The 15,982-nt window shown below is 40.3% G+C and overlaps 1 protein-coding gene across 1 annotated transcript in view; it reads right to left on the reverse strand.

Annotated features, from left to right (window-relative positions):
- The window catches only part of itpr2 (inositol 1,4,5-trisphosphate receptor, type 2), a 58,385-nt gene that overhangs the window by 16,090 nt on the left and 26,313 nt on the right, over positions 1-15,982 (reverse strand). Inside the window, exons 38-48 of the mRNA XM_085359095.1 lie at positions 6,978-7,098; positions 6,381-6,568; positions 6,116-6,296; positions 5,115-5,368; positions 4,825-5,025; positions 4,137-4,247; positions 3,725-3,820; positions 3,524-3,643; positions 1,238-1,372; positions 948-1,140; positions 606-731 (exon numbers count right to left, since the gene is read on the reverse strand). Coding sequence (XP_085215221.1) covers positions 606-731; positions 948-1,140; positions 1,238-1,372; positions 3,524-3,643; positions 3,725-3,820; positions 4,137-4,247; positions 4,825-5,025; positions 5,115-5,368; positions 6,116-6,296; positions 6,381-6,568; positions 6,978-7,098 — 1,726 coding nt within the window. The remainder of the gene's footprint in view (positions 1-605; positions 732-947; positions 1,141-1,237; positions 1,373-3,523; positions 3,644-3,724; positions 3,821-4,136; positions 4,248-4,824; positions 5,026-5,114; positions 5,369-6,115; positions 6,297-6,380; positions 6,569-6,977; positions 7,099-15,982) is intronic.

The raw sequence follows: 15,982 nt of genomic DNA on the forward strand, positions 1-15,982 counted from the left end.
CCAGGCAGTGGTTGCACAGGTTTTCCTCATGTCACATGTCTCATGCTGTATTCACCTCATTTGCCCATCTCAAAACTGAAATTAGTTTAAATAAATGGCCCCTTTGCCAACAGTTGCTTTAAAATTTACCACATTTCTTTCTTTCTTTTCATCACATAGCCACTAGTCTCTTTAACTCTCTGTGTGTACGCCTCTTTTTTTTTGCATGCTTGACTCCCTCATTATTTTAGTTGGATAATACTAATGAGTGTGTCTGCATTTGAATTAAAGAGATACGGCATAATTTAGCTGATATTAAGGACTTTTATTCTCCACATACATTTTCTCTAGTACATTTATGAGATGTTATTTCAGCACCAGGAGCTGTCCATACTATGCTCTATACAAATTTTACACAATGCACACAATAATTCTGTCTGCCTCATATGGTAAGTTCATCTCTACTTTGATATTGGCAGATGTATTGCAGATTAAATAGTTAATCCATGTCCAGTAGGAGCCATTTGAAGACCACTGCCTTAAAACATTGGTTTGCTTAGCAAAAGGTTTAAAAAAATGGCTTGAAATTACAAATTACAATTTGAGAAATATGCAGAAATTCTTACCCTCATCTTCATCGTCACCAAAAGGGTAGAATACAGCCACAGCAATGTTGAGCAGGAGGGCCAGGTAGAAGGAGATGCTCCCCCAAAGAGAGATGTGACGTGAGAACCAGAACAGAGCCTTATTTTCTGTGCAAACACAACAGGGAGCATAAGTACAGGCACACGAATTCAGCACACACCACATCACTGCAGGCCCTTCAGTTTACTGTGAAAATAACATAACCAGACTTGCTGGATGGGAATCGTGATTTGTCGTCCTGAAGCCTGTTCCTGCTGCCACCACCGCCACCACAATCATTATTATTTTCCAAGAACTGGATGCCGAATGTAAGGAAGACTTACTGCGGATCTTCTTCTGCCACCTCATCTCATTGTAGAGGTTGTCAAACTGGTGGAAGAAGTCATTAACCTTGCTGCCTTGGTCATCTCTCTCAGTGGTGGTGAACACACGCATCTTTGACTCCTCAGTTAGGTACTCACAGATGTTAGGAACTGGAAACACTATCTGCTCCATGCTGCGGTCATTACGCACAATCTGATAACAAAGATTAAAGGTTTGGCTTACAGTTTTATAGTTTGACGAACGATTTAAGAGATTTTAGGATAAATGATAAATTGATGATGCGGGTTACCTCTATCTGAGCTGTGTGCTTCGCATAGTAACGGAGGGCATCATCCTTTTCCTTATCGTGGTCCATGCCTGACCCCAGACCTAACCCTGACCCAGGGGTGAGGCTCTGCTGCAAGATTTTGTTGTGCCTGGCCAACTAGGAATGAAGAAATATGATTAATATGAAGATATGATTTTGCTGCACTACACTGGATGATACTGTAACCAGTAATGAACCAAAACTAAACAAATATGGTTTACAAAATCTCCTCATGAGCGTTAATGTCATGGTCATTTTTATGGATTTTACAAGACATGACTGTGACTTTGGAAAACAAGAACTGGGTGCTGCTTTAACCTTGACTGAAATTTGAAATAGCCCATATGGACAAGAAATATTCCTTCTGGAGAAAAGTTTTATGGTCAGCGCAGACAAAGGTAGTGCCATGATGACAAGAGGTATGTTTCGCGGAGTAAAGGTGAGGCTTTCACACTAAGAACACTCAACTGCCAAGCATGGTGGTGGTAGCATTGTGCTCTGGGAAGTTTTGCTGTAGTACTGGTACACCGCACAAAGTGGATGGAATAATGAAGAAAGTTCTTTCACCTCACATTAAATTAACATCTAAATGGTTGAAAATTTGGCAAAATTGGGTTTTCCATCAGAGCAATGATCCCAAACACACATCAAAACTGGTTTTGGGATGGATAGACCAGGCTAACATTAAGCTTCTGGAATGGCCTTCCCAACTCCATGAACTCACCTCTATCGGAGGATTTTGGAGCAGGTCTAAAACCCAGGTGTGTGACAACCAATTTAAATAAATTCTGCCAAGAAGAGTGACCAAATATCTAAGCAGAATTATGCCACAAAATTGTTGATCACTATCAAAAGGTGTGTGTGTGGTCGAGATGCAACTTATTAAGAGATGTTTAATACATATATTTGATCACTGTTTATATATTTTTGAAAGTCCAAAATAAATGCAATCTTGTGCACCCGATTCTTGTTTTCTAAAGCAATTAAAGATGTAAAGTATACAATGATTCCACCCTGGAAAAAGCCCTAAATTGTTGTGAAATTCATACCCATGATGAGCCCACAACATCTGTAAGTAATGTCTATATACCGTTCAAATTCAAGCTTTATGGCCTTGTTTTTTGTAATAGAGCTAAAGCTGCCATCTCCCATTAAAGGAATTGAATTATTTCACAGTTTAAAAGTGATCCAGATCCCAACCAGAAACCAGCAACAGTTTCTTTCTTTCCCCACACTCTGCAGAGGTAGTTTTTATGTATCCTTGCTGATAAAAAGACATTGAAAAGGACACCTGTGGCACAAGAATTAATAGATGAGTAAGAAACAGGTTCTGGCCTTTTTCCTTTCCTGTGTTGTTTACTTGTTTTGTGTACACTGAGGTCAACTAGAAATCTAGGTTCAGTCAACAAATTAGATTTCCTTATTTTTTTCTGCTTCTCTTTTTAGGTGAGGAAAATTTAACATGGTTTGTGGAGTTCTGAATACTTGCTGAGGTTTTCTTTTTAATTTATTATATTTTAAACATCTATTTTACTCCTTTAAAATAGGCAATTGTAGAGAAATTTATGGAGAAATGTAGAGAACCATTTAGTTTGTGCATTCTATCTATTGTTTATTTTATATTATCAATTTAATTTGTTTATTTAGACAATCAGAAAATATATTTCAAAGCTGATGCACACATTTGTGTATTCCTGTTTTAAGCTGAAAGGTTATTTTTTTAAAAGTCAAACATAAAAAAAAAAAAAACTAACAAAAAAACAAACATGCACACTTCCTTGTCATGATGAAACTCGTCTGCTCTGTAGACCAAAATATCCTGTCTGACACTTTGCTCTAAAGAGACAGAAGTGAAAACCCACAAGACTTGGCTTGCTCTCAACAACTTACAAACAGCGTAGACAAAGACTGAGACACGTCAGATGGACACACACATTTAGAACAAAAACAAATTTCTCAGGGGTACAGTACTCCTTCCTCATTCCCTCGTTCCTGATCCCTGGACAAAGCAAACCATGTGTATTTAGTTGTGCAGCGACTACCTGCCTCAGTGAAAATGCCTAAAGCCTATCTGTCAGTAGAGCCAATGTCACAACACAAAAACTCATTTCAGAAAACTGTCAGAGCAGTTCTTTCAGAGAAGCACTCCTCCATCACTTGGCACTCCTGCACTGCACTGGCCCAGTGGTCATTAGACTAAAGCATCACTGCATTTCCTCTGTTTGTCTGACCACTTTAGACTAACTCAAGTTTAATCTTTTCTTTTACCTGGTGGGCCAGGATGTAAATGTTGTGTCCGACATCTTTAGGTTTGATCTCGTCTCCCATGCCGTCATCGTCGTCTTCACTCTGCAAACCCTGTTTGTAGGCGTCCTTCATGACATCCACCTGAAGCAAAAGTGTTTTAGAAGTCACCGTTTTTGCACCACACGTCAGGTGTAGTTTGTGTGCATGCAAGACCACACTCACCAATTCAGTGGGTCTCATCTTGTAGAGAATCTTCTCTGCGTTCTCACTGTCATGGCAGCTCTCCATGATAGCTAGCAGGAGCTTGGAGGCATTGTTCTATGATACACGTTTCAAAATAATCAGCTTTTATATTTTGATCAGTTACACAAAGCTGAATAATTGAAAGGAAAAAAACCAACAATACTGGTCAGATGCAGTTTTTTCAGAGTGCTGTGATTCGACTAAAGGGTTGTACTACTAAAGACATCTGCAGTCAGACAGCCAGTAAACATGGGCTTTATTTGCCCCATTGCCTTTTTCATCATTGCACAATTGTTATCTATATTTAATTAATACTATGCAGCAATGCAAGTATATAATAGGGTAATGGAAATGTGTTGCCTCCCAGACCTCTCATACAACTACTGCTCACCTTGAGTTGCAGCACCAGGTCCAGGCGATCCTTACCCAGGGGGTTGATGGCGTTGACAATCAGTGCTATAATAATATCAATACCATTTGACTCATGTTTAGCTATACAGCTCTGGAAAAGAAAAAAAATGGACATGCTGTAGTCAGTGTTGGCTACATTACAAAAAGAAAATCATTAATATAATTCATCAGAAGAAAGTGTCTGTGCTTTACAGGTAAATCCAAATAAAAGATAGTTTAAGACGGCTTACTACACCACAGCTCATGATTAAAACAGCGGTGTGATCACAAAGTGACCAGGTCCACTGTAGACAGACATTTATGCTCATATTCACACCAACAGTAGATTTAGAATCACCAGATTTCCTCCTCCTTCTAATTAGAAACCAACACAGACACAGGCGTAACATCCAAACTCCATACAGAAAGGCCCCAGCTGCTCAGCTGGTTCGAAACCAGAAATTTCCTGTTTCCTGTATTCTCAACTTGACTGGACTTGAACACATGAAATAAGAAAAGCTTTTCGCTACAGGTTTAACGATACTGTATGATGCTTCACATTTAGGAAAAGATGAACAATTTTTCAAATATATTCACAGTATTAGGCTCTATTAAATAAATATGTTGACAACTTGACTATCCAATAAATCGAGCATTTTCTCTCAACTAACCAGCCACCCTCCTCCTACCTGGTTTTCATGGCAGGGCCCCTGGCAATACTCTGTAATGGTTTCCAACGTTTGGAGAATCAGATCCACATTATACTCATTTATATAAAGTCCCAGCAGCCCTAGGCCTCCAGTGGTGCTCCCACAAATGCAGTCCAAGAACTGAAGAGTCTCACACACCAGATTGTAGTTAGTCTTGTTGTTCTGACTGCGCAGAAAGTTCTGGATTCAGAGCAGGAAAAAAAAAATATCAATCAGCGGTCATTTTAATGACTGGACTTAGAAGGGCAAAGTTCACAGAGCATCAGTACCTGCAGCTTTGAATTGTGGTTCTCACAGAGCAGCTGTAGGTAACGCAGGATTGGTTTCATGATAGATACAGCCGGGCTCATCTGAGTGTCTTCCGATGCCTCCTCAGTACCGATTATCTCACTGTTTTGGCCGAGGCCTTCAAGGTCAGGGTCCAGCTCTTTTCTGAAGGCTGAGAAGGCCTTTGAGGTCACTGAGGAGGCTTCTTTTAGCTGCCCTCGCATGTCGTCCCTCATGTGAAGCCCAGAATCTTTCCCTACAAAGAAAGGATTTATTGAAAAAAAAAAAAAAAAAAACACACACACACACACACACACAAACAGACACACAACACGATTCACTGTTTAACTGCAGGGCAGGAGCAAATTGCTTCCATTCATAAGTGCGGCAATTGTATTCAAGAGAAATTGATATGTGTGTATATATATATATTTATTTATTTACAGACGTTCACTGACAAGCAGGCAACAATTTAGTGGGTTTCTGTAGCATAAAAACACTCAAACTTGATACAATGGCCTTTTGATAGGATTGCAATGTGGGCTGTCACATGCTTCAGACATGTGACTGCTTAAACTGGGAACAACAGTTTCAACAGAAGTCAGCAGAGCTACAAAAATCATTGTGGATTTATCCACTACAACTGTTTTAAACTAAACTAAACTTGTAGACCTCAAACACTGTAAAAGCATTACTTTTTTCCAGTCTGTGGCTTTTAAATTCGCTCTTTCTATGGAAATGCCTGGATGTGCTGAGGACGTGAGCCTCATGACTCAGTATTGCACTTTTAAATCCTCATCGCTAGGTACCTCTGACATTATAACAGAGGTGATTCACTTCTAATGAACTTTGCTTACTTACTTTCAGCCTCCCTTTGACATTTTGACACAGTGGTTAGCTGCATTTTGAGCTCACAAACGTTATCTGGACATTATGTGGTGTTTTTGCTCTAATAAGTCAATAATGTGAAAAAAATTAAAAATACACCATCACCGAACGGTACCTTTTTTAACCCTGATACTACTGACATCACTGTCATCGTCCCTTCTTTTGCAGGTGACTTCAAACATGTTGACTGACACGGTGGCTCGAATCTCCTGCTGGGCCAAACGCATGCGGTCGTAGAAAACCTTGAAGAACCTCTCGGACTTTTTCTGCTTGTTCAGTTGGCTGTAGAATGAGTTCTAGTTGGGAGCAAAAATGGCCATGAGTATACTTCTAAAACATGTGGAGGAGAAGTACAGGATTCGTGTATCTGTGAAGCCAACCTGTATCTGTGTGTTTCCACCCCTGAGAAGGGCAATGCCCAGCTCGATGCTCTCCTTAAACAGTCGATCATTCTTGGTGTTGACGATGAGTTCAATTACCATCTCTGTTGCCCCAACATTGTCCAAAAGACACTGAATATCCGAAACAGTGGTGGCTGGCTTGTCAGCGTCTACCATGGGAGAACCTCCTGCAATGATGTAGAAATTTAAATTCTAGCTTCTGCTTCTCATGCTCTTTCTGAGTTAGTCTCATGTATGTTGCCTGGTTATTTTTGTGCTGCTGCTCTCCCTGCCTCTGGCTTTCCATGCATGCACATACCATATATAAATAATTGTAGATAGAAATAATCTCTTTTTGAGAAATTGAACAGGAAAAACTTTACAAATGTTTGATTATTTGTTATGCTCATCTACTATATTCCACACCTGCCTGGACCGAATATTTGTGGGATGCATTATAAACCTCTTATGTCTGCCAACAATTGTCAAACAGCATACTGCCTAAGAAACAGAGCACTGTCATTTTAGTTCCTGTTGTTTCCTCGGCTGTGAGTAGTTATTGCAGCATCTACTCAGTTTATTTGGGGTTCTCGGTACCTCCAGGTGACTGCTTGACAAAGCCACCAGATGAGCTGTTTCCACTCCCGAGCTCTGACTTGGAGAGGAGCTTTTGATTTCCAAAGTAGCGTGTGAGGAGAATCTTTCTCAAGTCGTTTCCCTGTAGAGACAGAAATCATAATGTTAAATCCATTTAAAAGTCTGACTGAGTATGAGCTTTAAACTAGGAAATTCACACATATTTAATAGATTTTGATAAAGCTTTTTTTCCCCTTTACAGAAAGGGAAAGAGGAATAACTATAAAAATGATCAAAATGAAGGACAAATCTTAAGAAGGGAACATTTGTGGTAAGGTGCATTCATTGGCATGAAATCCATCCGATCATCTCTCAGAGGGCTGAGCAGATTTCATCTCATTTCACCTAATAGGAATCATCGCCATCATCCCATGACACATTTCTGCCTTGATGGAAGCAGTGGTTTGCAGTATGACAATGCTCTTATCAACAAAGAAATTGGAGCTTGAGAGAGCATGACGGTTATAATGTTGTCCAATATCTTGATCCTATCTGAGCATTTATGAGAGATTCCGAGATAGCAGCCAGGGTGTGTTTGGAGAAAAGCAACCATAAATGATGACAGATGTTACTTTTATTTTTAGTTAATATTAGTCGGCAATGAAAGTCTCCAAACAGTTCAATTTTTAAACTGACATGATGAACCGCTGATCTTACCCCAAACTTTTTGGGATGAGGCTAGTTTTCCCTCTCTTATTGTGCAAAATAGGACCACACTGTGCTTCTTTCTTACACACACACACACACACACACACACACACACACACACACACCGTGTGCACATAAGCATGCAAGTGAAGACAAGTGGAAAAAGGTTATACAGAATGTGGTCATTTGCGTGCAAGGATTACTGATTCATATGTATAAAGTAATGCATTGCACAACACCAGCTTGCCTCTAGCAGCTCATTTATTTAATAACTGCATTTATTTTCTTTCGAATAAACATCTCTCTGTGTCTGCGACATTTGACGCAGATGAGCAGAAATGAGATTAAAAGATTCACGGCGACAATCGCCCTTCAGTGGTTGTGTAATCAAAGTGTGTGATTGGCAGGTGGATGACTTGCATTGTACATTTCACCACCTATTTTTAAAGAACAACAGGGAGAGCGATGGATGGATGAAAAGAAGGAAATATAAAGGGAAGATAAAGTATGTATGAACACTACATGTGGTCAGCACCTGTTTCTATGGTAATCCAACAACGCATCAAGGCCTTGTTTCATGACACCTTACCACTGGTATTGATCAAAAGACTTCAAGAAGAGATGGGTAAGGGGTGGAGTTAAAATTAATGGGCTGTAAGCAGCCATGTATGGTTTCCATGGAAACGTGTTAGCAGGCTAGCAGAAAGGCAGGTGCCTGTCAAAATAACAACTGAATACACTTGATGTGTTACACTCTGCTTGTGCCAGGTTAGACCCCCCTTTTGCCATCAGAACTCCTAATTTTTCATGCTATAGATTCAGCAGGGTGCTGGAAACATTGTCATCATGATGCAACTCTCCTGTTCCTCCTAGTCCCAAAGGTGCTCCATGTGATTGAGATCCGGTGACTTTGGAGACTATTTGTGTACAGTGAACTAATTGTCATGTTCAAGAAACCAGTCTGAGATGATCCGAGCTCTGTGGCATGCCACATTATTCTGCTGTGAGAAGCCATCCGAAGATTGGTGCACTGTGGTCATTAAGGGATAGACATGGCTAGAAATAGTACTCGGGTAGGCTGTGGTGTTAAACAAATTGTTCCTAGAGCCTAGAGTGTGCAAAGAAAATATCCTATACTACTAGACCACCACCACAAGCCTTAACTGCTGATACGAGGCAAGATGGACCCATGCTTTCATGTTGTTTATGCCAAGCATACAATGTTTAGCCAATCTTCTATCGTCAGATTTTAGTTAACCTGTGCAAATTGTAGCCTCAGTTTCCTGTTTTTAGCTGACAGGAGTGGCACCCAGTGTGGTCTTCTGTGGCTGTAGCCCAACTGCTTCGATGTGCTTGATGTGTTTTGCGTTGTGTATAGGTTGGTTGTAGGGACACAATTTTGGCTTCCCACATTTAAACACAGACAGTCTTGAAAATGTGTTATTTAAATCGAACGCAAAGCAAAAACAAAATGAGGCACTCCCCCACCTGACTAAATCAGCGCTGAACCACATCCAATCACAACTGTTCACTGCATTACGAAGCCTGAAGCTTCCTGGACTAGTCTAGACCGATAACACAATGTAAAAAGACAGATATATTAAAAAAAAATCGAATGACTGACACAGTAGAAGGTGAAGAGCTTAGCAAAGCGGATTTAGGGTTAGTGACATTGACCAAGAAGAGATTATATACAAAGAGTGTTGTAGAGTTGTTTCTGTGCCACAAAGCAACACAACTAACATAACCAGCGGCCTGAAAACTTACCACCAAATAATTAGTATAATTAATGCATGAAGGACAAGAGAAGCAATGCAATGGTTGCTAACCTGAATTGCTCAACATCAACACAGACATTCATAAAAGTGAGGCTGTATGGCACACCTCTTTGCTAACAAAGATGTACTGAAATCACTAACACAAAGCGTTCACTAAACATTTTTACTATTGAAAGCTTCAGGAATGCATTTGGGGGGTTTTCAAGATGGAAAAACTTGCAAAATGTTGCAGGAGAAAAAGAGATAGATCTCACAACAGTAAATTACTATGCTACATCACTCATGCAGGTCCAACAAATTTAGTTTTCTTCCAAGCGATGCACCGAATTTACGCAAACGAGGATACATTTTCTTTTGATGCAAAGATTTGTAAATGAACAGGAATGTAGCGCAACTTGGATGCAAAAACAGTGTTATGTTTAAGTGAAAGAGAATTTTTTTTTTTGCTCTGTCAGTTTTTTGTCAGTTAATTTTGACAATAATCGCACAGCCCTACTTGATTGTAATGAATCAGTATTTGTTGCCTTCCTATCAACTTGAAGCAGTCTGACCATTCTCCTCTGAGCTCTGGCATCAGCAGAACAGTCTCTGTAATCGCTCTGGGTGGTTGTGCAGAAAAAGTCACCTATATCGCCATTTCTCTCCATTCTGATGCTCCGTTTATAATAATAATGATAATACATTTTATTTATAGGCGCCTGTTGAGGATCCTCAAGGTCACCTTACATTAGTACAACAAAATAAAAACATAAGATAAAGTATGTAAGTATAAAAGCTAAGTAAGATAAAAATAGACTAAGACGGAGTCATGGTGAAGAATATGCAATTCTGAATGGATGGGTTTTAAGACACAATTTAAAAGTAGAGAGAGAGTTTGTAGTCCAGAGATCCAGTGGAAGTGCAAAGACTTCCAAAGACTCAGAAGGAAAGTCAGAAGGACGTAAGATTGAACATCGGGCAGGTTGCCATCAGGTCGCTGCCACATGACTGGCTGATGAGATATTTGCATTACCAAGCAGCTGAACAGGTGTACCTAATAGTTTTGAATATATGTGATCATTTTTAGGCTGTAATTATGCAACCTTTAGGCTATAAAATAACTAAAAGCTGAAATTGTTCATTAGGTGTTAACATTAATTAATTCAAAGTTTAAGTAAAAGTTCTGACTCCTGCTTCAATAATGTGAATATTTGGTGCGTGCTCTGAACGATTAGTAACAACCAATTTCTTTCTTTAACTGTCCTTTTAGTTTACTTATATTGTAAATCTTGTTTTATATTTGGTACTTTTAATTCTTTTTATGTAGCTTTTATGTTGAATCATCTATGAAGCACTTTGAACTGCGTCAACCTTCATGAAAGGTCCTATACAAAGAAGGATTGATTTATTCACTGACTGGCATTGTTGGTTAGACAAGTCACCTCACCTCACCTGACCTACAACCCTATAGACATTTAATGGAAATTTTTCCCATTCCATTTATCCTAATACTTGCATGAAAATAAATGCATTTCCTTTATTATACATTTCAGAATTTTGCAGTTTGTGACTGACGCACCAGCAGTTCAGCAATTATCTGGTCTCTTTGTTCCTTTGCAAGTTTCCCTGCTGTGATTGTCACACCTCCTTTAAAGCTGACACATACAGCTAATTAGTATTCAGATGTATATGACTCATTTGTGTAGCTGCCATTGTAAGTTGTAAGTAGTTGCTTCTTATAAAATTTTGGGTGCATTTGGATGTGTCAAATGTAGTGTGGTTCATCCAAAATGAAACTGAATTATCAAGCAGAAATAATGGGATTTCTTTTTTTCTTTTTTAAAAAAAAAAAAGCTCCAAACTGCAACCTTAAAAAAGAAAAGGTCTAATTATACAATATCAAGGCATCAGGCAAACGAGGTACCTCTATGTCTCATCACAGAGGCTGGCCAGATACAGTTCAGCTAAGCATCCTCAAACTAAGTGTACCGAAGAGCAAAGATGTGGATGAGCACGTGTAGCTGATGCTCCCTGTGTCAGTAAACACTCTATCTCATCTGCAGTCAGCAGAGACACTTGTCTGCCTGCACTGTCTGGCTGAGATGTCTCACAGAAACACAGACACACACCCACATAGACACACACACGCACGTACACACACACGTGCACGCACACACACACGTGCACGCACACACTTCTTGAACTGAAGGTGAGGATCCATTGAGTCAGTGTCTCTCATTTCCACACACCACTACACAGACACAATCCCAGTGCATCTCCAACCTCAGCACTACACTCTATAAGGCAATGCATCCCACTGCATGCTCCCTTGCAAACTAAACATGTTTGACTTTCCCCTTTTCCCTCTTGTAGGGAGAAGTTGAAAGGTGGGGGTGGTGACAGGTTTTTGGGGGGATTTTTTTGTCTCCCTTCTGGGTGATGCAGTGTGCTGGCACACACTGCAGCCAGCACACTGCTAGGTCTGCAGAGAGAAAGGAGAGGATAGAGGAAGCAGGATGGCAGTAGAGAAGAGTCAGCCCTGCCTGACTCATCTGCTTGTTGCTGCATTGACAAGAAAAACTCTAGTCAGGTGATGTAAGAGAGAGGGGGGGGGGGGGGGGGGGGGAGCAAGAGAGAGAGAGAGAGAGAGAGAGAGAGAGAGAGAGAGAACTGACAAAAGTAAGAGGAGGGTGGCAGGAGGAGGAGGAGAGGAACAAACAAAACCTAGCAATGAGCAGACAGTCGTGGTGTTTTAAAATGTGCACCGGCACGCCACACTGCGGCTCTGGTGTCCAAGCTGAGGATGAGCTGCCGATCCCCACCTCCAGCTTCACTCCCCCCCACCACCTCTCGCAGCTCTGCTGTCTACAGATTCCTGTAACTCCGGTGAGAAGCATGGATAAAAAGACACCGCCTGTTCTGTGCTTCTTTAGGTGGTCTGAAAACTCATGCAGGCATCAGAGGGCAGTAGCAGCTGTAAACCAGGACATACACTGCCTGGATGGAGAAGTTAGAGCTGCTGAGCTCTGATAAGGTCAACTGCAGCAGCGTGTCAGGCAGTGCAGGAGGACAATGTTCCCCAAACAAGGTTGAGATGAGAGGGGTGGAAGACTAACAGTCTTACTTTTTTCCTCCACAGAGGAATCCGAGTCGGTCTTTTATGAACAGAATGACTCAAGCACACAGTGGCATAGCACAGTTTCCCCACAGGCTGTGAGAGACCAACAACTTCACCATCACAAAGCTTATGTTACTTCAGTCAATACACTGATCAGTACAGTGTCAAACTGAAAATCTACCTTCTGTTATACAAAAACTCAAAGGGAAATTCGATCTTATCATGTACAGTTTAAAAGCACGCGCTGCATGCAATCTAATAAAAATTCCTGTTGTCTCTAAGGCGAGCTTGGAGCTGAAGGAGAAATGAAAAGCTTAAAGTGGGAACCTGTCATAATAAAATCCATATCAATATGTTTTATAAAGTGTTTTCTCCAAGATATTTATTCTTTTTTAAAAAGAAAATAAATTAAAATGTATTTCATTATTTCACATTTTTCTGCTATTCTACCACAAACACAACAGGAGCGCAGATGAAAAACAAAACACGAGGGAACATAGGGTGGTGTGCAACTGCCACCCATAACTGAGATCACTGGGTTCATCATTCTTTGGTGAAATTGTGGCTGGATGAGCTCAGGATTACCTAAAACTCTTGCCATTAGTCAAGTCCATTAGGGTGAACCATGTCTGCATATTTGCATTTCATCCCATCTCTTTTACCTGCTGCTGAATATGACATGTTCAGAAGTAGCTGTGGAGCGCTGCGTGCAAGGCCAAGAGGTTACAAATGGTATCTGGAATCCTGGAAGACACACGCATCAAGTGGTGCCATTTATGATTTCAAGCTGCAGTTCCACAGCGCATGAAATGCTTTTACCCAACAAACAAGCACATCAGCAAAACAAATTAAGCCCACATGTGAGAGCAATTGGTGAGAACGATTCAGGGAAATACAAGCATAAACAAGTAAACAAGCATTCGGTAACAGGTCTGCTTTAGGGAAGGCCTGACTTTTAACCAGCGGGTTTACGGTGGAAGTGTTATGTGTTATTCACTAATATCATTATGTACTGATTGAGTTTATTAAGGAGACTATGATGCTGAAGATAAGCTGACTGGCAAACAAGGCTCATCTGTTTTGCCTGCCTCACTGGAACTCGGGCAATTTAGTCGACATAAAAAGGCAAGCATGGGGAAAACATAATAATTTTTGAGAGCTTATGTTTCAGCCATGAGGCTTCTGAAAAATTACATCAGCATAAAAATAAGATTACATTTGGCAGAATCACTCATGGTTCTCAGAGAGCATGGGGCCATCTGATTTTTGTGATCCACGGACTTTGAGTCTATCAATTGCAGCGGATCAAACTTTTCCCTTATTCTAAGCTGCTGGTTACTGATGACACACCCTCGAGACGCTGACGTTTATTTTTGAGAGACAGAGTAAGGAATATTGCATTTATTCCAATCAAATACGGTTCAGGTGCTCAGATCCTTCTAAGGATAAATGGTTAATAAAGCATTTTTTTGTCCACCCTGTAATAAAAGGCTTTAACAGAGGTGTGAGCACATGTGAGATACCATGACATAAGAAATGAATCAAAAACTGAAGCAGATACTGAACGCTAACTGAAACACACAGTGTTCTTCACCAGACTCTTGTTTGTCTTGAGTATTATATCATCACTGGATGGTTTGTGTCGTGTTGTCCACCAGCTATGAGCAATAAACGCAAACACAATTTCAAATTCATGTCATTCCGGCTCTTTTCTTGTCATGTGCCTCTCAAACTACAAGTGACCTAACAACACACTATGAACTTGTGAAACTCTGTTTACACTGAAAACCACTGAGATTCATAGAAACACTTAGATACCATACGTAGGTAACTCAAAACCTCAAAATTCCTGCATGCTAAAAATAAAGACAATCTCTTTTTAGAAAATCTCAAAGGTAAATAATCTCATTGCACACATAATACATTTGTTATGTTGCTCATGTCAAGGTAAATCAGTGATTTAAAAGTAATTTTTCAGCCAGAACTAAACAAGAAAGGAGTCCGACAAATGAACGTGATGGTCTAGTTTCAAGCATCTTCAACTTGCAGATTTTATAAAGCTACACAGGGTTAAAAATAATTATCCACCCATGTTCAAGGTTTTATAAGAACAACTGGAGCAACTGAAATATTTTTGCTCAACCCACAGGAAGATTATTTCTAAGTTCAAATAAGTATAATTCAGTGTTTTAGATTCTAGAAGGATATCTTCTTGCAGTACAAGTGAAACTTTCTCTCTGTCTCTCTCTGCTTGGAACTAAAAGAGTTCAGCAGGCATCGTGCTCCAGTTCTGGAGGCATCTCTACATGGTGTACACAGACCTCCAGCGCCCAGTCACGGCCAGACTAGACAAAACAACGTGTCCTAATCCCTCATCGCCATGGAAACCAAAGCATAATGCTCCCCTAACAGACACCTGGCTGATGGATCGAGGGAAGCAAGGGCAAGAGGAACTGAGTAGAACCTCCTCAGCACAAGTTCACGCAGCAAAATAAAACTTTTTTTTGTATTAGATAAGTTAAACTTCACAAATCAAAACTATTTTGGTTAGACCTCTGCAATCTCCAACTTTCTGACTCAACTCAGCATGCTGTCTCAGCCAGAGTCCAGCCAAAGGTCAACCTTTACAATGTACGCATGAGCTCACGCAGCTCTCTGCCTGCCTGACCCTCTCCACCTAGAAAACCTAAAGGCATGGTCCATCATGATTCCCATCAGACAGACAAACAAGGAAAGGCCTGCAGTATGAGCTCACGCAGGGCAAGCCAGCATGACACTGCATGCCTGGGAGTGTGTGTGAGTCTGAGTCCTTGCATCTACGTGTGCGTTTGTGTGTGATGCGCTTAGCATCGAGAGGGTGGTAATCTGTAAATCTGCTTTGCCTTGGGCAGGTGGTGTGAAACTTGGCAAGCAAGACAGAATGAGAGACAGACAGACATCGTGTGAATGACAGATGAGTGTGATAGAGAGAGGAAAAAGAAACCACGTGAGAGTGGTTTAGATTATATAATTAGCTGGTTTTTTATTCCTATGTCACTTGTTTACATACTTATGCATACGTCTATATCAATTTAAAAAATATCTTAAATACAGGCTAGTAAAAGTTTAATCACAGGCTGCTAACATTTGTAACTGCAAGGATTTAAAAAAATATCTTATTGCTAACAAATCCCTGAAACCAGCAACCAGCTGATCCTATTATGAAGTATTCTCTGTGTAGCCGAAGGCGTTTACATCCTTCTCTTTCAACAGCCTCCCATTGTTGGCGAAAAAAAACTATTAAAAAACACATGAGCGTTTCCTTGCGTTGTAAATACTGGCTGGCATCAAATGTGTGCCATTAAAATCTACAGTGCTCAGCAGTTTTGGAGAATTGCTTCACTTCATTAAAGGAAAGAAAAGCGCAGATCATTAGGTTTTCTATTTATTTATTTGTTTATTTT

The sequence above is a fragment of the Diplotaxodon limnothrissa genome, linkage group LG7 (assembly GCF_057381915.1).
Source record: "Diplotaxodon limnothrissa isolate DT_005_m linkage group LG7, D_limnothrissa_male_GT1.1, whole genome shotgun sequence".
Taxonomy (NCBI): Eukaryota; Metazoa; Chordata; class Actinopteri; order Cichliformes; family Cichlidae; genus Diplotaxodon; species Diplotaxodon limnothrissa.